This window comes from Labrus mixtus, chromosome 11, assembly GCF_963584025.1.
Source record: "Labrus mixtus chromosome 11, fLabMix1.1, whole genome shotgun sequence".
NCBI classification, from domain to species: Eukaryota; Metazoa; Chordata; class Actinopteri; order Labriformes; family Labridae; genus Labrus; species Labrus mixtus.
The window spans coordinates 12,327,011-12,349,590 of NC_083622.1; the positions used below are offsets into that span (position 1 = coordinate 12,327,011).

At 42.5% G+C, this 22,580-nt stretch overlaps 1 protein-coding gene across 1 annotated transcript in view; it reads left to right on the forward strand.

The window, feature by feature from the left end:
• Positions 1 to 21,200, forward strand: part of iglon5 (IgLON family member 5) — a 108,610-nt gene extending 87,410 nt beyond the window's left edge. The window contains exons 3-8 of the mRNA XM_061050101.1: positions 1,839 to 2,071; positions 3,797 to 3,916; positions 12,754 to 12,885; positions 13,147 to 13,267; positions 14,449 to 14,600; positions 18,220 to 21,200. Of these exons, the coding sequence (XP_060906084.1) occupies positions 1,839 to 2,071; positions 3,797 to 3,916; positions 12,754 to 12,885; positions 13,147 to 13,267; positions 14,449 to 14,600; positions 18,220 to 18,323 (862 nt within the window). The 3' untranslated portion in view covers positions 18,324 to 21,200. The remainder of the gene's footprint in view (positions 1 to 1,838; positions 2,072 to 3,796; positions 3,917 to 12,753; positions 12,886 to 13,146; positions 13,268 to 14,448; positions 14,601 to 18,219) is intronic.
• The last annotated feature ends 1,380 nt before the right edge of the window (positions 21,201 to 22,580 follow it).

Sequence of the window (22,580 nt, forward strand, 5' to 3'; positions counted from 1 at the left end):
GCCATATTTGATGCTATTATGGTGCTCATTTCCTCTGGGCTCGCAATCCTGTAGCAGCATCATGAGTGGAGAAGTGATTAATTTTAAAAATAGATTAGTACTGTTTGTACACACATAATACATTTTAACAAGGGGATTTTTTGTTTATCTCTTCACATAAACCCGCCAGCTACAAACAAAATCTTAATCACACTAATGTTTGTTTCTTCTTTTGTTTAATTTTCTGTGAGTGTGGTTACGTGGTTTGGCCCTGAGGTCAATGTGTCGGCTCAAATATCAGCCCGGCGTCTCAGTGCCTATTTGTAAAGCACTTCCAGGCTTACCTGCATGTATCTGTTATGCACTGTGGTGTAACTTCCTCAGACTTGGCAGGTGATCTAAGGTGTACCTGAAAAGTGAAATACATCCAGGTCATATCAATTAAACATGAAGTCTACAGAGGCATGTACTCACAGCTGGCTGAAGCTGGGTAAGGACATCTAGTGGCCAAGACAAGAACTGAAGCCACATATTCAGGCTTAAGTTCCTGTTTGGAAGAATTTTTCTTTTTCCTACAGATTTTTCTCCATTTCTAGTTATGGATAAATGTTGGACTGTTGAAATACCTCCGGACTTTTCGTGTCTTAAGCCTTCATTAACATTTAGATGTAATCTTTCATGTGAAATCAAAGGGAATAATGCTTTATAATGAACCCTTATTCACTGCTTTGTTTGCATGCTTTTGTGTGTTTTTTTAAGGACATGACCTATTTTATTCCACCTGTGAAACAGAAGTGAAGAATTTGTGTTACCCAAGAGGTTACAGACAGATGACTAAGAAAAAATAGCATAAATGAGGGCAGAACAATAAAGAGTGTAGTTTTGCTCTCACAGTGAAGAGCATAAGGGGTTCCCACAATGTGAATCATAACTTGAATTAAACTGTGGCCTGTATTTCCAAATCATTGAACAACTATTGGAGATTTTAGGCTGACTTGATTGACAGGCCTTGCCACTACCATCAAAGCCCAGGATGTAGTATTTTTGGGGGGGAAATGTTTTTCATTACTTTCTATTTATTCTAAAAAAATGTATTTGGTGGCTCTCGGATTCTAAAAATAGATCGAAAAGTCAGCACACTAAATGTCCTTAATGTTTCCTTTATCAGCTAAGAGCAGCAGCGTACAAAACAACAACGGATGCGTTTCAGCACAAGACCTTTGTCAGTGTACTTTTCTGTCTCTTTTTAGTCTTGTTGTGGTCGTGCACCTGAAATATGATTCACTGTACAATTCCTTTTTTTGCTGTTTTTGGTTCTAGGATCCTCCAATTTCTATTAACATGCTTTTCTCCCATTGAAATGTCATCATGTGTTACAATGATGAAATAACTGACCAGTTATTGGCATTGTTGACAACAATACAAAGATTTATAAATTCACAGATTGCTGGTTTGGCTGCACGTATACACGTATTTTTCGTGAATTTTGCTGCAATTGTGCATTCATAGGATTTTGCAAAAGTACTCAGAAAGCTGCTCTCTTAAACAAAGAAAAAATTCTTAAGCAATGCTAAGAGTTTTGTGAACTATGCAAACAGAGTGCCCTGTGCAAACTGCATGATGACATAATTTGAAAGTCACCTGATGTCTTTTATTCTGTATTATATATTCTGTAAAAAGGTTGTCATAACCTGCACAGATCTGAAAAAGATATGCCAATACTGCTGTTTGACAGACCCATATCAGTCAGATAATAAAGGCTGAGAGATATGTCAATGAGTCCTATCAACGGTAACTCACCCCTCAGTAACATTTACTGTTAGTCCTCAACAGAATGAACACTTTCTGTCCCCTCACAGATGTCGGATCGACGAGGAGGTGACCCACAAGGCCTGGCTGAACCGCTCCAACATCCTGTTCACAGGGACAGACAAGTGGTCGCTGGACAAGCGTGTGACGCTGGCCAACAGTAACAACAGTGACTTCTCCATCCACGTCGACAACGTACAAATAACCGACGAGGGGCCTTACACCTGCACCTTCCAGGCCAACAACAAGCCCCGCATCGCCCACGTCTACCTCATCGTCCAAGGTCAGCAGCTGAGTTGAAACCTTATCGGAGTCTGATGGAAGTAACTCTGAGGTGTTTACTGTATCAAGTTTAGGTGCTGGCTCATTTCCCTGATTCATCCAGACTCTGCAGATTTAATTTCCACTGCGGCTGCAAAAACAAAAAAAATATGTGTGCACCAATAGTACTGTAAGTAGCTGAATAAACACATCCTCTAAAAGGCTTAATTATGCATTTTTCTTCACTCAACCAAGTGCAGCAATGTCTATTAGGTGTGATTGAGGTTTGACATCCGAGGAAGCAATTAAGGTTTCATATGGTAACATTTTGTCGGTGCTTTTCTGATGAAACGCGCTCAAAGTAGATACACGATAAAGTAGCTAATGTTTTTATGAAGTTTAGAGCATTTCAAGTTGATCAAAATGTGTTAACTTGAATGAATCTTTACAGCCCAGCTAGCCTATGTGAGTGAAGCATGCATACTGCAGGTGGAAAATAAGCAGAAAGTCTGTTTAAGTCCCATCCCATTGTTCATTTCCATGTGGTGAGTTTGGGTTACTTGTCTTAACAAACAGAAAGTGAGGCGCATCAGATGGATGAGGATGTGTTTGGAGGAGACGAGGTACACAGGGGGGCTGTCCAACTGCCGAACTAAATAACTGACAGTGCAGGACCGGGACAGGGTCTCAGTCATCAAGTCGGCCACTAAGTGAGTGAGAGTCTGACTGATCCTGAGTGACACCCCGTATTGGCAAAAGGAGTGCCCAGAAGATGGATCTTAGACCTTTTCCCCCTGCATTTGTCAGTCTGTATGCATATTCTGGAGTCTGTGTGGTGCAGATTGCAGTCATGCATCACCAGCAGAATGGAACTGAAAACTTTTAACAGGATATATTAGGTACATTCTGCTGGAATGGGAAACACGACGCCTGGCTCACGACTCACAGGTGGCAGAGACAATGTCAGCAGCTTACTAACAGAGTTTTCACATCGCACTGCAGCCAAACAAACACTCTTTTCTGCAGGGTCCAAAGCTTGGCACAGATTGACCATATATACCTAATTCCAAGCTGCCTGCAATTTCAGCCCTAGCTTGATATCACACAAAATAATTACACCCTCAAGTCAGTAAATCAAGCAGGGGCAGCTTCAGCGCCACTCCAATCTGTGCCTTATCGCTGCAAGTATTCAACTGCAGCAAGATAGAGAAAAATACCATCCTCGGTGTGTGGCTTTCTTAAAAGAAAAAAAAGCAATCTCAGGGCCAAGCTCATTAAAAACAATGATAATGGGCCATTTAAATTCAAGGGTCATCTTGTTATCAAACTAAATACATGCATAGCACTCAAACTCTGAAAGTTTTGGGGCAAAACAATATTCAGGGTTAGTCATTCACTTGAAAAAGTTGAAGTAAAACATTCCAGCAACCACTTCTACACGTCCTTCTGTATTTTTTTTATAAGATCAAATTAGATTAGATGTCAGGAGAAGGAGATTTAAATGCCCATTTGCAGCCATTTAGAATTCAGTGCATTTTAAGTAGACGGTCAAGCATATTGCTGCACAGCTCAGTAAGCACTCGGGCACAGATCATTAATCAGCTGATTGCCTGTCTGTCTTAGGAGCAGGGATTTGCATCATACTTTAAACACCTTAACAGGCTGTAAGGCCATACCTCATCAATAATGTATGATATGAAAAGGGGATTTTGAGGTCATATTTTAATAGCGTGTTCTTGTTTTTCAGTGCCGGCCAGAATCGTCAACATCTCGAGAAACGTGTCGGTGAACGAAGGAGAGAATGTAAACCTCTACTGTCTGGCGGTCGGTCGACCTGAGCCCACCGTCACCTGGAAAGACCAGAAATGTAAGCCACCCTGTCTTGTTTGCTTGTCTTCAGAGATCCAGATCTCTTGTTCAAAGCTTCAGTTATATCTCCTCTGTCTTCACAGTCATCCACATCACTGTTTAGTCCTTTATTTCTTTTCCTTCCATCCTACAGCCTTATCAGCATTCGGCTCATGTCCTCGTCTTTATCCCCCGTTCCTGTGTTATCATTCTTAAACCCAGCTGTTTAGTCTGTCCCCATCTTAAATTCATAGTGCCGTGTATTTTCCCTACATCCCAATGTTGTGTCCCAAATAACCACACATTATACATAATTATCCCCACCGCGCCACCTGTAATCATCAGCATCTGTCTTCATCCACCCTGTCAACCTGCATCACGGTGCCAACTGACGCTAACAGCCGCTTTTGGCATTAAATCAGCTATTTTTAGCCTCCACTGGTGGGATGAATCAAAACTGGTTCAGGGTGGTCAGAAAACACAGCTTGATAGATGCAGTCGAAACCGGTTTGTTTGATCAGCTCAACCTTTATTTCCAATCAGTTCTCAACTCTGTCATGGCTGACGTCCAAAATGTGGACATCTGGCCTCTAGGGATAGTTTGATTGAATTTTTTATATAAACTGTAATGGTATAGTGCTTTTTCATTTGTTTGGCACACAAAAAAAGTTGCTATGTACTGTAGCGGACTCAATATTCCCGAGTGATTTATACCACAGTAATTGTTGGCATTCAAGCAGCAAAGAATACTCGTCTCTTTTGACCCATGTAGCTCTCTCACACAATGTTTATTGTTTCTGTTGTTTGGGCTTGTAATGGAACTGGGGGGGCTTTTACGCTGGCAACTATCCATGTGCATGGAGCTAAATGTCATAGATGTAGAAGTTGTTTAATTCTCAGTGACAAGTAGGCCTTGTGTCATAAACTTTATATAAGAAATAAGCGTGACATAAATTGGTTTTGTTTAGAATCCTCAAATTTAGCAATATAGCATCAGCCGTCTTTGTTTTTTTGGCCTAATGTGACCAAACTCAGGCGGAGATTGGGAGGAGTAAAGGGTTAACAGAATCTATATTATCTAAGTTATCCAGTCTGTACGCAATGCTAATTAAGTAGCTGGCTTATTTGATGTAGCCAAACGGCGTCCCAACAGAACGATGTCCTCTTCATGTTGGTACCTGACCAGAGTTGTTCATTAATTAGACTTTAAAAGCTAAGAGACCTTGTGGACTGAAGCAGATTTGATGCCATCTTGCACACATCTCAGGTGGGACAAAGAGTGGCAGGTAAATGAAAGAAACCAGGGCGATGTTAGAGAAACAGTATAAATAGCCAAATGTCCAATATTTGCAAGACAGATTTTCAAAAAGCCACAACTATCCATATTCACATGGTGGCCACTTTCCTCTGACATCACAGCCATGTTGAGAGGCTAAAATGCTTTTATTATGACATATGTGTTTCATGTTTTAGGTAAAGGTGAAGTTAGTTAGTATTTCCTAGCGAACAGTAAGAGACGCAGTCCCTTTATGTGTCATGTGGAAGCTTTCTGGAAGCTACTAGGTTTCTTCTAAGCGAACCATCACTCAATTTTAAATTTCTGCTGTGATTGTGGTAATCTACCATATTCACATATGAAATATTCTTCTGATTTGTGTTCTGACATCATGTGAAGCTCAAATGTCTTTGTAATGTTGCAGTCTTGGGTCCTTAGGTTGTTTTGTTGTTTGAACTTAGAAAATCTAACAATCAATTTTTAGAAGCCAACATCACCGTTAGCTAGGAAAAGGCTAATGGCTAATAAAACCCTCACCTTAAATCACTCACAACAAAGAAACACAGCAGTATGACGTAATAGTATTTTAGCCTTTCATCATTAACGTGATGCTGGGGATAAAAATGGCCACAATTTGAATATTGTCATTTGTGGCTTTTCAAAATGTCTCTGTCAAATTACTGGACATATTGCTTATTGTATGGCTGCTGTTATTTTATTATGGTTTGTTTCGTTCACCTGAAACTCTTTGTCCCATCAAGGTTGAGTTAACATGAAATTGTATCCCGTGTAGCGTAGTTATACAAAGATAACTTTACTAAAGTGACCTCAATCAGTCTTTGGACCCCACTAAGAACCTGTTTACTTCTGCTGTCAAATTTAGCATTTTAACATAAACCTCTATGGCAATTGACTTGCTTTTCATGATAGCCTCAAGTGGCCAGTGAAGGAACTGCAGTTTTTGGTACTGCCTTTTCTGTTCTATTTTATTGTCTCAGTTGATCTTGCCTCTTGCTTATTTTAGTTGCATGGGGCTTTGGTTGGTAATGGTCCTGCACTATAATCTGCTTCCTGTTTTCAGCTGTTGTGGCTAAAAGTGCACAGGCCAAAATATCACAAAATCCTCTTGACTGAACTATATGAATCTAATGATTTTCATAGTGACATATAACATCCCGATAAATATTAATTGAGCCTTTCGGTGCTTTGAAAGTCAGACAGTAGACCCCCTCATGGGGCTAGCATTGCATCAATGTCACCAAAATCCTGATTGAAGCATTTTTATCACACACACCAGTACTGGCTGAGTTGCAGCTTTACTACTACAACAGCAGCATCAACAGCACAGATCAAATGCAGCACTGAGACAGCAATAATAAATAGGTCAGTGTGAACAACTACTCAACATGATGTAATCATCCTGTTAGGCCAATAAATGCACAGCTTTTACTGTTTTACCATAGTATCAGACAGCTGTAGGCCTGCTCAGAGGTATGTTCCTCCTTTGTTTGTCCCTGTGCTTGCATTGTCCTCGCCTGCACAGTTATAGCTCGTGAACCTACACAGTACAGTACCTCAGGCAGGGACAGGCAGGAGAGGAGAGACAAGAAAAGCATGCATGAACGCACACCTGCAGCAAACACACACCTTACATCACAGACTGTGCAGTTGTCCTCACTAGCAAGCCCATAGCATTTCTCCTCCGTCAGCAGTAATCCTCCATCCGCCCCCGCTATCTCCCACCACCCGCCACCCCATAACCCCTCAGCTTGCAGAGTGAGAGAGAGAGAGAGAGAGAGAGATAGGGGCTGCATTGCTATTCCACGGGAGTCTTTGCAACCAAGCCATCAGTTGCAGGAGACCAGGGGCGATGGAGAAAAAAGGAGGGATGGACGAGCCCAAAGAAACAGCAAGAAGCTGCCAGCCATCTGTCCCCATTACTCAAAGACTGCGTAAAGAAACATGGAGGGGAAGAGTGAACATGAAAAATGTGTTTGTGTATGGCTGTGTGTGTGTCAGGAGGAGTAGCATGACACAGAGACCTGCTAAAATCCTAAGACCTCATTGTCTCTTCCCCACATAGTTCCCAGAGTCCTTCACCTCAAACAGATAGCGATGCTGCCCGGCACTGTTGTCTGCAGGCGCCGCCTCCTTCATCTTCACCAAAGCAGATAGAAGATACAATCTATCGCAGCCATTCTCTTTCAGCGGCATCCATCAGTTGACCCGCTCACAGACATACAGGCTTTCTGTCTCATTCAGTTAAATACACCACCGCATCAGCGCCTTATCGTTTGACACGCCATCCGTTAAAACACACGCAGGCATGCAGTCTTTGAATGAATGAACGGTTGGTTGTGTGGCTGGAAAGGATGTGGATGAGGAGGAATGTGTTTTTTAGAAAATAAGTGAACATTGTGGTGATAAGAACATAGTGTGGACACATTTTAGGGAAGCTTTTTTTTTTTTTGGTTTAAGGGAATTTTGGGTTCAAACCTTTTATGTGTTGTGTGGCTTGACTCAAAAAATAGAGCTAGTGAGAAAGAAGTGGTTGGGGACAGATTAGCTGTGGGTTTTGGTAAAATCCAAACAGCAGGCAGGCGGAGGGAAAAACAGAAATAGGCAGAAATAATCAACAGGTAGGATAAGGAGATTTAATGCCAAAGCTGCAGCAGGGAACATAAACTAGAAGAGGATAAGTGTTTGTGTGTGGGTACGTTTATAATTCATATGAGTGGGTGGGATGATGTACAGAATGCCTGCAGGCCAGATTACTAAAAAGGGCAAGAAAGCCTAAAGCCAAGGTCAGTATGGTTACCAGATAGTGTTGTATATTTCAAACCTCAATTCATTTAATTACATTAAAATAAATGTAACTTGGTTGTCATGTGAAATATTATGTGCTCATGTTAAAGGTTAAGGCTGGATTTAAGTTTACTATAAGATCCTTTTTAAAATGGACAAACCCAACAGAGCAACAGTCTGTCCAGTCAACCACCCTCCACTTCATCTAGTCCCAGAGTTAATTTATTCATGCTGAAGACATCAATATAGAATCCTGGTACCAAATTCAGAAAATATCACAAATTCTCCTTTAACAGCCAGACACAGTTTTGTATGGCCAGCGTATCTGAGTAAGGAGTAAATATAGTTTTAGTCCTGAACTGTTTTCAGACGTGTACTAAGAACTATTTGTGAGTATTTACAGGAGCTGTTGTTATTTAAGGTAATGAAGTAACGTCACCCAGTGCAAAGGTGCGGACTACTGATGTGTTTCTCATAGTTATTGGACAATACTGAAGGTCTATAGAAACATAATTACATGCAATAAATTACCCTTGAGCTGCACAGACAGTTGCTGTGTCTCAATTCAGCGGCGAGCATCCTTAGAAGGACCCATCCTTCGAAGCTCAAGCACCTTGACCTGACTGCATCAGAACTTACACAGCCAACCTCATGTAACTTAACCTATTATTGTAAGATAATGTATTGTTTCAACCCCCCACTGGTTTTTCAACATTGACTTCGCTAACTCAGTTGAAACCACGTTCTGGCATTAGACAGTCTGATCGTCGTCTTCTTGAAAGTCTATCATCTCATTTGAATTGTTGATCAATGAATTTCAAGCTTGGCCATGAAGGACGGATGTTCAGCATCTTTCATGGCTCAGGATAAGTAGGACGCATTTGTCAGCCACGTGTGAGGAGTCGTGGAAGTGGGACAGCCAACTCGTCACTGTGACGCATTAGGTGTTCCCTGAATCGAGACAGTTATGAGGATCGGTGTGTGGTTCACGTCTTTTCATGCTATTTCTTGACCACAAGAAATGGTTAAAAAAAAGAACATGGGTACGGATTCAGCCTAAAAAATCCAGTTTTCAATTGTGATTAAACCTTAAATTGTAGTAATTGTAGGTGTGTGTGAGATGGGCAAGGAGCCTCATTTAGCTCAATCAAAACACCTACCAGCATTTACTCCTCTCTCTACTAAATGACAGCTTTTACCATCTGTCAGGCTGTCTGCTCATCTCTGTTGTACCCCAACAACTGACCCCACCGCCATGACGGTGTTTTTTTTAAATGAAAATGGATAAGTGGAGCAGAGAAATCAAGTGTCCTGATGATCTAGTCAGGCTCAAAGTGCTGCCGGGGAAAAAGAGCAGCAGTTTTTACTGTAGGGCAGACCAGAACCCCTGATCCCCCCCCCCCCCCCCCCCCCCCCCACCACCCCCTTCCCTCGCTTTCATTTACACACCTCCCTCTCTTCTCAGGTGCAATCCAACTATCTCTGGTGGTCAGGAGTCAGGCTCCTTCAAAAGCCATAAGTGGTTGATGGAGCTGTATTTTACAGGCCATTGTAGGAGTGCCAGGGGCCAGCTCAAGTCAGATATGATCTCCCACCAAAGTAGAGCAACGTGTGCGACGCCGGGACAGAAATCTCAGGGGATGGATGTGGGGAGAGGGAAATGGAAAGAGATGTCATATTACATCACACACAGGTGCTGGGGATGAAAAGTCCATGAATGAACCAACTACGTCAAAAAACCCTGACTTGTCATCTCTGCGTTTCCTTCTTTTGATTGCGCTTGCTCTCTTTATATCTCTGAATCTCTTTCACTCTCCTGCTCAGTATCTCTTGCAAATTACAACTCTCTATGTGTGCTTTCTTGCGCTCAATTGCTCTCATTTTTTTTTTTTATTTGTCCTTTTTATTCCTTGGAAGTCATCTGACAACAGCTTGTGTATAATTTATCCAGCACTACTTGTCCGGTTGTATCTTTTTCTCCCCTTTTTCCCTCCTCTATGTCTCCATAGTGTCCCCCCCTCTGGCAAAGTTATGGTTTTCTGCCTGCTAGACAGAGATGTCACAAGAGAGCTGTATTTATTAGACTAATGGAAAGAGTGAATTACACTGCAACCACCCAATCCCATCAACCGGAGCCTGCCTCCCTCCCTGCCTGCACTTGCTCGGTTGGCACAAGCAGCCATCAGTGCGGTTGTCGCTTGCCGCTCAACTTCTGCCGCTGCAGCTGCAAATAATCGTCTCCAGCTCAGTAGCCGCACTAATAATCCTCCAGTATAATCTTCAATTAGAAGCACCGCTCTAATCTCTGACAGGAATAATCATGGCGTAAAGTGTCTTTTTTTTGTGTGTGTGTTTGCATCGGTGTTGTGCTCAGAAGCCGTTTGTGGGTTTTTGTGGGGAAGTGAAGGTTCACTGATTGACAGCGGTTGTGTGTAGGTTTAGGGAGGGGGGGCTTTGAAAGGGAAAAGTGAGCAGCAATTTAAGAGCTGGATTCCCTTGTTAGTGGTGAGATTATATATTATGTCGTGTTCCACAGTCTGACTTCTTTAATGGGGTAAAAAAGGGAGGAAAAAAAAGGCCTAATGGTTCTGAGGCTGTGAGACAGCTGGCAGCTAAGGCTTGCAGAGAGAGGGGGGAGGGGGGGGGGGGGCATTCTCACTCTCATTCTTCTTCTCTTGCTGTTTTTTTTTTTTAATCTTTCTGCCGTCGATCCAATAACACCCCAACATTCATTCCCTCACATGCAGGAGCAATAACTTGCAGTCTGTCCTGTCGACTCTTTCGTCTGACGAGATTCTGCAGCTGTTTGTCGCCCGAGGAAAAACTGAGAGTGTGAGACTGGCTAATTTGGTTTTCAGGGAACCTGGGAGTTTGTCAACATCAAATAACAGCCAAATATTTCTTCTCACCGCGTAATGTAGTGAAATAGCTGTCACCCCCTGCTGGGGCCACCGCTTGGAAGTAGAGCTTACAATTTCCCCTGACAGTAGTAAAGTAATGGTGTCTCTGCTGCCAAATCATGTTTACTTACTTTGCATTCATAAAAATATTCACCAACTGACCCATTATTTATCAAACAAGTCAGCCTGAGGCCCAGAGTGATGGTTATGAGAGGGAGATTACGGAAGTGTTATCAGTTTATCTTCATTACACATTTCAGGATGAGTTGTCAATCATTCAGGAGTCCCACATTTTTGTGGATTTTTTTTTTTTTTTTTCTGTTGTCTCAACTTATACGACCAAGATGCTAATTGTTCTAAGAAATAAACATAATGAGAAAAGTGAATCTGCATTATGATATGAATCATACTGTAATGTACATTTTAAAGTTAAATTGAAATCTGAAATTCAGTCGTATATCATGACTTTTGTTTCCACTGCCCTAAAAGCGATTTTGTTTTACAAATTAGTATCTAACTATGCATTTAAAAAATGGTATGCAGGGATGGCTGCTATAAATGGGCTGTATTCCTTTCATATATACCGTAATAAGGATGAAAAATCTATTCTTCACATGACTAACAACAGATCCTTTTACATTTTGGTGAAATCTAGAGTAGCAACCAAAACTAATAGATACAAGAAAAACACTCAATGTCTCTAAATTGGCTTATTTTTAAGAGCCCAAGCACTCGGGCATCTTCTTCTGTTACTGATACTGATGTAGTGTAAATGAGTGACAGGTGTCACACCCCCCTTGATTTATTGATAATATGGGCGCCATTCATTCAGCCCAAAGGCCACTGGCTGTGGAGCAATGAAACAACTGTAGTGTTACAGGTTGTAGAGATGCTCAAAAACAAACTCAACAGCTCTCCACTTAAGAAATAATCCAGTTTAATTAACTTTGTTAACAAATTGTTTAAGTTTAAATTGCTGTGCTCACAATGCTAATTCTTGTTTTCTGTTATTGGCAGGAATAGGCTCTACTTCTCAGTTGATTTATAACCTCAGTAAATATTTTCTAAAGGGTTTATGGTCTCAAATACTTTTTTAAGTTTTCTTAAAGGTGCACTATGTAGATTTGGTAGTGAAATTTGAAAGTTGGAGAAGTGAAACAATTATATGCTATATTTTCTGAACTAAATACACAAACTTTATTCAAAGGAAAAAATGGGTCCCTGGATCACTGTTTGGAGCTAAAAAGCTACCAGGAGAGTTACGGTTTCACTGTTGCGGGCCCACCACCACCATAACTTCTCATGTAGCATTTTATCTTCAAACAGTGTTACAGGGACCAAATTTTCCTCTGAGGACAGTTTGTGTATTAGAGTTATGAACATATATCACAGAATCTGTACATTTTGATACAAAACTCCATAGTGCACCTTTAAATACAGCATGATGTTAATTCTGTAAATTCTGGTCCCATTTAGAATAGAAGTGACTTTTCTTCAGGCAACGACGGGGTTTTCCTGTGATTGGCAAGTTGTTACAACAGTGGCTTGCCAAGCAGGACAGGAAAATAGCTATGATTATCCATCCTGCTGTCAAAACATGAAAATATTGGCTACTTCTAGTTCCAAAAAACCAAGATGGCAAGGTCCTAACTTGAGGCTTCAAAATAGGAATTCAAACCCCAACAGATAAATTTACTGTGGTTTTAGTATATTTCACTCATTCAGTCTGTGTACGTCCCTTAAACCATCTCAGCTTTAAGTTGTGTGTCAGTCCTCCTGCAGAAGTATCTCTCATATAATAGGCCTTAAATCAGCATCCTGAGTCACCTAGCATTAGATTTATAGCGACCCTTGACCTCTGTACTATGTCGATAGATGGGCTGGTGAGTGACGGGGAGTTCCTGGACATCACAGAGATCAAGAGGCAGCAGGCCGAGGACTACGAATGCATCACCAACAATGGAGTGGCTCCGCCTGATCAACGCAAGGTCAAAGTCACGGTGAACTGTAAGTGTTCCCCCACGCAACACACATCAGCCCAGAGGTGATAATTCAACCTCCCATATTATAGCACAATGGTGTATTAATAATGTATGTAAATGCACTAGATGCATCATTATGTATGAATTCATACATCTTAATTTTCTTCTCTCCGGGGTTATTTTAACCTTGTTTGCAACCCCGTGTTGACTTGACTCGACCTTTCCCGGGATGCAGATGTAAACTAATTGTTGTATTCCCTCTGTCCTCTCTCATTTTCTCCGCCAGACCCTCCCATGATCACAGACATGAAGAACATGCCGGCTCATTTGGGTAAAACAGCCATCCTGCGCTGTGAAGCCATGGCGGTCCCACCAGCTGCCTTCGAGTGGTACAGAGACGACCACAGGTGAGACCACCAAAGAGTTCAGTGCTTATTTTCACACTAATCCGGTTCCATCTAAAATTCATGTTTTTTTTTCTCTCTGTGGCTTTTGGTCTTCACTAAGCACATGTTCTTACACTCAGAATGCAGCTTTTTTGAAAAATGCCCAAGAGAGAAAAACACAGGCTTTGCATTTTACTGTTGTTTTGAAAAAAAAATGAGCCTCTGAATGATGTTGTAATCCTGCTCTGACACAGTTTGAGGCTGTAGATGTAAGGTGACAATGTTCAGTCGAGCCTGGGCTGCGTCTTAAAGCTCCTGAGAGGACTTGCGAAACAGACTGCAATGAAAACGGATGCCTCTTGATGACCTACCAAAGGGGTCCCTAAAAAACATTAACCAAGCGAAAAGATTGACCATTAAAATAAAGATCTTGTCGATACCTCTAAACGATGTCGTGGGGTACGAGTCAGAAAAGGCGATTAGAAGCCAACTTAACCAACATTTCATTTTTCCACGGTAAAAAAAGAACAGTGAGAGAGATGTTAGACTGTTAGTAGATCGCCGAGACGAGATGGCATATGAGCGAGGAAAACAGTAAAGCTAATCATTTTTCACACATGCACAGAATTTTCGCACATCCAGCCGGCTAACTGTAGACGCAGACTTGGCTGTTTCACCCCTTTTACATTAGGTCTGAGATAATTGTGTGTGTTTTTGTCATCTCTGGAGACGTATTGTCTGGTTGGAAACGTAGTCGCTCTCTATTATCTTCGCATAATCTGTCCTTACAAGTTTGTAAAAGGTCCCAGAGAGCGTTCGGAGAGTCAGGGTGATTTGGCATCAGGCAAAGGAAGTCGCAGAAGTACTTAGACAAGCTTTTGCTAGCCAGAGAGAGCTGTTAATAGAGTATAATGGGCCCCAGCAGGAGGCCTCTGTTATTTATGGACTGTTAGATTTCACTATTAGTACAAGGTGAGGCAGAGTAGGTGTGAGGAGGAGGAGGGGGATGTGGGGGTGGGGGGGCTTGGATGTCTCTGGAGAGTTGAGAAAAAAAAAGTCTCTTATGCAGGCTGAGTCACTAGGTGTGATGTTATTTTGTATTTACTCTGTTTTTTCCTGTTTCGTCTTTTTTTCTTCTTCTTCTTCTTCTTCTTTTTTTCTCCCGTTCTCTTTTTTTCGCTCTCCCAACCACTACCACCCAGGCCCGTAGAGAGTGACAACACCCTGAGGATCAAAAACGAGAAGACACGCTCGCTGTTGCTGTTCACCAATGTGACAGAAAAACACTTTGGCAACTACACCTGCTTCGCCTCAAACCGTCTGGGGGCTTCCAACGCCAGCATGCTGCTGTTTCGTAAGTTAACGCACAGACATACATGCAGGTGCAAACGCGCCGTACACATGTTTGAGGAAACCCCGGGTTTTCAGAAGTACAAGTATACGCTCACTAGTATCTGGTGTGGCTGTCAATCAACGTGCAAGAGCTTGAGCAAACTTGGCACACTACCAGAAAACGATACATACAGTGACACGCACACATTTTCCATCCTGTCCTTGTCTGGTTTTTTTCGCTGTGCACACACAGTACAGCAGTTTCTCAGCCCTCTCCTCCCTCCTACTCCCCATTTTCGTTATTCTCCGCCCCATTAAAGCTTTGCCTTCCTATATTACCACCTCTCTCTCTCTCTCTCTCTCTCTCTCTCTCTCTCTCTCCCTCTTTCATTCACACTCTCACCCTCCACACACACACACACACACACATTCTGTCGCTCAGCTCAGTCCCGTTACGCAAGAAGTTGTCATTTCACTCCAAGCCCAATTCACATTAACCGTCCCCAATGAGCGATTTCCTACCCTTCCATTTCCCCTCACCCTCCCTCCCTCCTTCCCTCCCCCCCCCCACCCCCCCTTTAGTGCATTCAGCATTTCCATCTTAAGTGAGTCCTTCATCTATCCCCCCTTTCTTCTTTCATTCCTTTACCCATTATCTCGGCCAGTCTCCCTTCAATGACTCACTCCCCCGTCAGACCCATACATCTTCCCGCTCTCTTTTTTCCTCCACTGCTGCCACTTCTGTCAGCCTATCTCTCCATCATCTGTCCTTCTGCCTCCTCTTTCCTCCCTAATCTCCTCTTGCCATCATTAGAACACAACAAACCCCCTCCTGCGCTGGACTGGGCACGGAAAAACGCACTATAATCGGATACTTTTGTGGCATTTCTATTCATATGCTGTCCCTCACTGCCGCTGCAGCCCTTGACTTTGTTTCCCAGCTTTTGCACCTCCTTTGTTCGCCAGTTTAAAGGGGCCACATGCAGCATTTTAACAACAGCAACCCACTATCACATCAAAATTGGCACATTTATTGTAATTACCTTCAACCAATGAGCCCATTACTGAGACCATTGGCGGCCCGTGCTTACTCCTACTCTGCTCTGTCACATTTAAAGCATCCCAGTTAGATTTTAGAAACGTACAAAACTGCATAATAAAACCAAACAGGAAGAAAGAAGGACAATCAAAATTCACTTGCACTGGTCCTGATGAAATGTAATGTCCCACACAGTCGTGGTGGATGTCTTTCCAACATGAGCTGGTCCTGCTCAAGGGCTCTGCCTGTTGAAGACCTAAGACCACTCACTCCAACTGATTAGCAATTTTAGCTTGGTTAGCTTGGTTATTCAGCCAGGAGCGACGACTTGATTATAAGCAATAACATTTTGTGACAGATGTGTGGTTTGAAGTCCAGGACTTTTCTCCTCCAGAGTCTCCTGTAGGCCACGACCATGGCAGTGCAGAGCCTAATAAGTTTGAAATGTTAGCACAGGGAGAAAAGAGACGTACTGTAGGTGAGCCAAAGTTTTTATAGGGTTTGGTGACAAAAGCAGGCACCACTTACAGTATGTCACCTGCCTCCAGATCAGCCGATGGGAAAACTACAGAGTGGCAGCTGGGTTTCAACCTGTAGGCAGCAGTGGCTCAGTGGTAGAGTTGGTCGTGGGTTCAATCCCCAGCTCCTCCTGCAGTCACATGTTCAATGTGGACCTCGGGCAAGAAACTTAACCCCAAGTTGCTCTTGGTGCTTCTTCTGCGATTTAAACATGTGTATGAATGGGATTAGCTACTGATGGTCACGTTACATAGCAGCCTCTGCCATCACTGTGTGAATGGGTGTAAAATGTGTAGGTGTGACCTGTGGTGTAAAAGCGCTTTGAGTAGTCAGAGGACTAGAAAAGTGCTATATAAGCGCAAGTGTACATAGCATTTATCATTTAGAGGACAGCAGCTATGTAGCCTGCTTGTAACACAATATGTAGAATTAATATACTTTGGACTCAAATGTCGAGATTTTGAGCACTACTTATTACCCATATACATAAAAAAAAAAAATGTAATTATTGATATTATTTAAAATACTTTTCTTGCCAAAGACATGTAGACAGGTCACACACATGTGTTACTTTCTATTTTGGAGCTCAAGTAGCAGGCTGCTTCATTTTTTAGTGCTGGCTCACTGATTCAGATTTCTGGCACATGCATGCCAATAGAATATGGCCCCTATAGATGTTCTTCAATGTCGTTGAAATAAACACAGATTTGATCATTCCTTGGAGATAAACTACATTCAAGTAAAAAAGCTCAAGGATCTTTGTTTCATTCTCTTGAAAAATGATAAGCGGTATATGAAGTTCAATCAGAAGAGACTTAATTATTGGTGAGCTGAGGTTGTATTTGAAATATGCCTGATAAGGATGAGATGTATTAAAAGTCTTTGGTAATTAGACTCTATCCGTGATTCTTTTGCGTTATAAGGGGCAGGGACGCATGCAGCATGGATAGGTGGAGTCTGAAAAAAACAATGTGGTATTAAAACGCTCTTCATGCTTGACCTCGTGCTGACCTTCATGTGTGCTCTTGTAGTACTCGAAATCGATCTGGTCTTGAGACCACTTTTTGAAAGTATCGGTCTAGTCTCGGAATCGAAAGCATTTTTACTCGGCCTTGTCTCAGCCTCAGACTGGGCGGACTCAGGATTTTAAATCAAGACCGGTCAAGACCACCACTGATAGCCTCTTTCTCATGTCATTGCTACGACTCGAAGGAAAACGCCCCTTTCTAAAAGAACAAATTACTTTAATTTATTTGTAGTTTGATTTTTATCCCCCGGTTATGGCAGCAACCTTCACGTCTTGGTGTTGACTCGGTCTTGATCCCTAAATGTCTTGGTATCGCCTCGGTCTCGGAGCACTCTGGTCTCGGGTATGTCTTGGTCTCAGTTAGTGTGGTCTTGACTACAACACTAATTCAGCTACAGTTACTATTTACTTGCAATGCTAGCAAAGACCTGAAAAAATGAATGTTAATGCACAAGTGAGTTGTAGAGCTCTGCTTGGCACATTTACTGTGAAAGGACAACTTGAGAGAGACAGGATATATGGGGATTAAGAGTGGGGGATGACATGCGCTAGACAGCGTCAGGACCAGGAATTGAACCTGCTAGTGCAGCGAGGACCGCAGTCTCTGTGTATGGTGTGCCTGCTTTACACAATGAGCTAAACAAGGAGCCCCCGCGGCATTGGTCACTGCGGCGGAGTATTTTGACTTCTTATTTTACATCAGGGGGAGGCAGAGACTCGCAGTCAGTTCTGATATACAGTCATTGGCTCAGATGTTTAGTAATGAGATGCAGAGTGTGAGTCTGTTTGAATATGGGAAATGAGACTGTTTCTGAAAACCACATTATCACTATTGTAAAACACAGAATTTGTGTTAATTGTTTAGGCTAATTAAGCCGAGGTTTCCGTATAAATTTGGTTAATTAATCATATTCTTTTATTAAATGTAGACACGCTGTCACAAACAGACACTCCTTATCGTAGCAGTGGAAGCTTTCAACGTGTTTATAACACACTTCTCCTTCTCCCCCGCTCTCCTCTCTCCTATTCGTCCTTCTGTTTTTTTTTTTCTTCCAGGGCCGGGGGCCATACAGGGGCGAGGGACCGGTTTACATGCAGGAATGAGTGTCGCCGTGTGTGTTTGGATTTCCCTCTCTGCTGTTCTTCTGCTGAAGGTGTAAAAGAGTCAAGCTCCACCTGGAATAGTCAAACCCTCAACGTCTGTGAAAGCCCCGCCCCGTCCACCCCCTGCCCTCCCCTCCCCCGCCCCAGAAACCTCACCCCTCCCTGCCTCTCGCTCTTCCCACTCTACGGAAGGAAGAAGGAAATTAAATTCTTTAATTACGAACCCATCACTGTGAACAAAAAAGAATATGCATTAATCCAGGAGCCATTGAATCATCGCATAGAACACACCAACCACATCACTCCCCGCTTGAAAAAAAAACAAACACCCACAATTCAATTTCGAGGTCAAACATTGTCATCATCTCCTCCCCCCCCCCCCCCCCCCCCCCCCCCCCCTCTTACACACAGCCTGTCTCGATCTTTTTGTCTCCCAGAATGCCTTGCAGATTTGTCTGACTTGGCATTCCCCTCCTCACCCTTCATTATCACCACTCAGCTGATGTTGATAGAGAGTGTAAATTAATGATTATTGTGTCAGTGATCAATGAGAACATAGGTAATCTAACAACAGGATGATCATTTATTTAATATTCTACACAGACTAATGACTGACCAACAATGTTTGCCTTATGGAAATGATACATAAGATCACAATATTATGGTGGATATTTATGGAAATTATAGGTTTAATGTGGTACCGGTGGTCGTGTGACCTTTTGGAAATTGTGGAATTGGTGGCCATGTGAAGTGTCACCCTTTGATCACACACCTACACACACATGTATGGATTTTTTTAAATGTGTAGCAGTGAAGCTGCTATGAATGATGTCAAAATGTAAAAAAAAAAGAAAAAAAAAAGGGTGGGTGGTGATGGCGTCAGTCTCAAAGACCCCTTTATGTAACTCGGGGGGTTTATTACCAAGGTCCCGCATGTGGACACCCTCACTACCCAAACCTTTTTAACCCTCTTCACCCCCTCTCTGTTCTACGTGCTCTGTCTAGTCGCCCCCCCTCGCATCGCTTTAGTGTTCTCTACTGCGTGTCAACCCCGCCCCTCCCCCCCAGTGTAAATATATATGCAGTATAGAGGCCATGCCGGCGACCTCAACTCGCCCGGTGCTGAACAACATCTCCCATCGGCCTCGACTTCGCGCCAGTTTTGTGAAGCAGCTAGAGACTGTCCGGTGACAACAATATCTTCTGTTTCAAAGCTGCTGCGGCTCCATCCTCTTTGTCGCTTGTTGATAGCATGTACCGGTTAGAGATGTTCCTGTTGTGAGTCCACACCCCCCACCCCCTCCTCCCTCCTTTTCCCCCTCCCTGCACTGTGTCTGTTCTCCTCTGCAAGGTTACCTGCTTTTACTTTTTTGGTGTTAATAATAGTACAGATGATGATGATGTTAATAAGTATTTGAATAACTATGAATAGTAATTCCATGTGAGATAAAGAAAACAAAATGATGGTAATGAGCTGTGCGTGGGGAAAAATAATTTTTGTACTTAACTTGGAGAAGTCACACACATTGAGGGATGAAAAATCAATCAAAAAAAAAAAAACATGTAAAGTTTTTTTCGAAGTGATGTGCTCTATTTTGCCATGACAAGCTTTTGAAAAAATGCATTCAAATCACTGAGGATTTAATTCATCCGAGTCCAGGAGCAGTGACTGATGATTTGTAACAGTTTATTTACTGGACTCCTTTTCATATGCTGTTAACTGCATCACACACACACACACACACACACACACACACACACACACACACACACACACACACACACACTCAGCATATTTGTCCATGCATCAAAGTGTTTGTTTTTTTTGACCAGCTAGATAAATGATTCAGATCCGTGCCAGTCTCTGGTTGTGGCTGTGAGGCGGCTCTTGTTCGGCCAGACCGCAGAGAGATAAAGATGTAATTAGCTGTTACCTGTGGCTGGCTAAGTGAAGGAGCCTGGGCCCCGTTTGTCCCTCCCCTGCCAACCTGTGATGGCCCCCATAAATCAAGCTCAATCCTACCACTGACAGGAATCCTCTTCAAGGACAACGTCGCCTCGGTAGCGCCTGTTCCCCCTCTGGTGTATACCTGTGACATGCAGGCATGGGCACTAAAAAAGCCCCCATGGCACAATTATCCATCCACCTCCCCCGCACAGCACAAACAGTGGGAGGTAAGCCTGTATTACAACCACGATGGCACTCGTTTCTCCGCTGAAACATTGTTCCATTCACATGCAGGGACTATATGCAAATTTGCCATAACGAGCCTGCGCGGAGAGACGAGCTTGCTGAAACCAGAATACTGCAACCTTAAAGGGGAATTACTCAATATTAAATTGTCTGAATGTGTTTTTTGTTTGATTTTGTTTCAAACCAGCAATAACCCCTAACTCTACTGTGCAAGAGGTATCAGATATGGTTAAAGCTGTGGTGTAATATCTGAAAAATTTAACACGGTATATCAAATGAGTCTGTTGTTGTACTTTTAATGTGTACAGTACTCTGAAATGATTGTGAAACTCTGTTTAAATGGCCCGAATCTGAAAAATACAACATGTTGTACTCAATTAGTCCTGCCCTCTGCGATGTATTTAGACCGTCTGTGTGACAGAACACACGCTGTTTGTGTATGCATCTTGTGTTGCTCCAAAAATAATGACGGATTCCATTTCAAGCACAAGAGCAGGTCGTCTGGTCACTGCTTCTGGTTTTTTTTTTTTCTCTCTCTAGGTCACTTCTTCATCCTCTGTCTTTTTCTTTTTTCTTTGTTTCCCACACAGACACACTGTACTGTACTATGTTCCATGTCAGAGTCCCCACTGGGTTTGTCAGTGGCATGTAACATCTGTATGTACATAATCTGTCCTTGATGAAGAAAAGAAGAAAAAAACGAAAGAAAACATGAAAAGAGGAAAAAAAAAAAAAATAACACACTGTCATGTTTCTCAATGTGGGTTTTAAAAAAAAGCACGTCAATGTTGGTGTATGGGTGGATTAAGAAAAGAAAAAAAAAGCAAACATTGTATGTTGTGTTCAGGTTTATGGGTCGAGGGTCCAGATGGAGGGGAATCGGACTGTATGATTTGAAACTGTGGTGTTTGAAATGACAGAATATGGGCATTTTTGTATAAACAAGCCGCTAAAGAACATTTTTTTCATGAGTCATGATGTATGTTAATGAGTCACACATCTGGTGCGTGAGAGAGAGAGAGAGAGAGAGAGAGAGTGGAGGAGGTCTGGAGAGGGTGTGTGCAAGGAGGCATGCAGCTCCCATGGGTGCACAGTTGGAGGGTAGATGAGAATGCTGCACCCGGTGTGACGGGCCTGTGGGAGGATACCCTGACAATGCAGATCCTGAATCAAAGAGCCAAGGGGGAGATGGGATGACACTCACCAGACAGTGAACCCTACGTTTGGTAGCAGAAGACACTCAGACGCTCATATTGCATCTCCAAACTTGAGCGCTGTGGTGTTTCCCCCGGGGAAAGGTGTACCACACACTATTTATGGTTGCACTATGTAATATGAATAGCATTAACATAGCCGCAGCCTTGATCACAAACGCAGTCTGCCCTACTTCAAGTGTATAAATAACACCACGACTGGGGTTCAATGAGTTTACAGAGATATAAACAAGACGTCTGCTCGGCCCCTAATTACATTCTGCGCGCCCTGATGAGAAAGTGTTGATTGGCTCCTGCAGCTGAAGGTTATGATGATCTGTTTACAGAAACTTTGTTTATAAGGTGTCATAAATTGGACCTCACCAAACTAGCATGCAGTAGAAGTTTATAGTACATAGAATTATTTTGCACTTCCTTTGATGATAGATTTAATTACTAAGGCGATGGCTGGTAAAGACTTGTTTATATAGCTGTTTATGATTGACACTTTCTATGTAAACATTCAGGATTGTGACAGATTTTAATGACAGGGTTTGTTAAATTTCCTCAAAATATGTTGAACAGTTTCAGAGCAATGTGCCTTTGTTCAGAGATCTCTTGCAATGAAGCTCCTTAGGCTTTAAAGAAAAACGCTTAGTACATTAACTCTGAACTGATGCTGTGATACAATAAAATAATAATGGTGCTTTAATGCGGTAGACTGTAGAATAGAAAAAGAAGTGTAGAGTGAGCATGGAGCATGTAGCAGGCTCAGGCTGCAGCCTCTCCTGCAACCATGGAACAGATCCCGGATAGACTTTCAATTCAGAGTGCAATGGTTAATCAATACGTTCGACTGAATGGCTTGAGAATAGAGCAATTTCTCTCCGGCCTGCCCTACCAGGTCCCCGCAAGCTGAATTGATC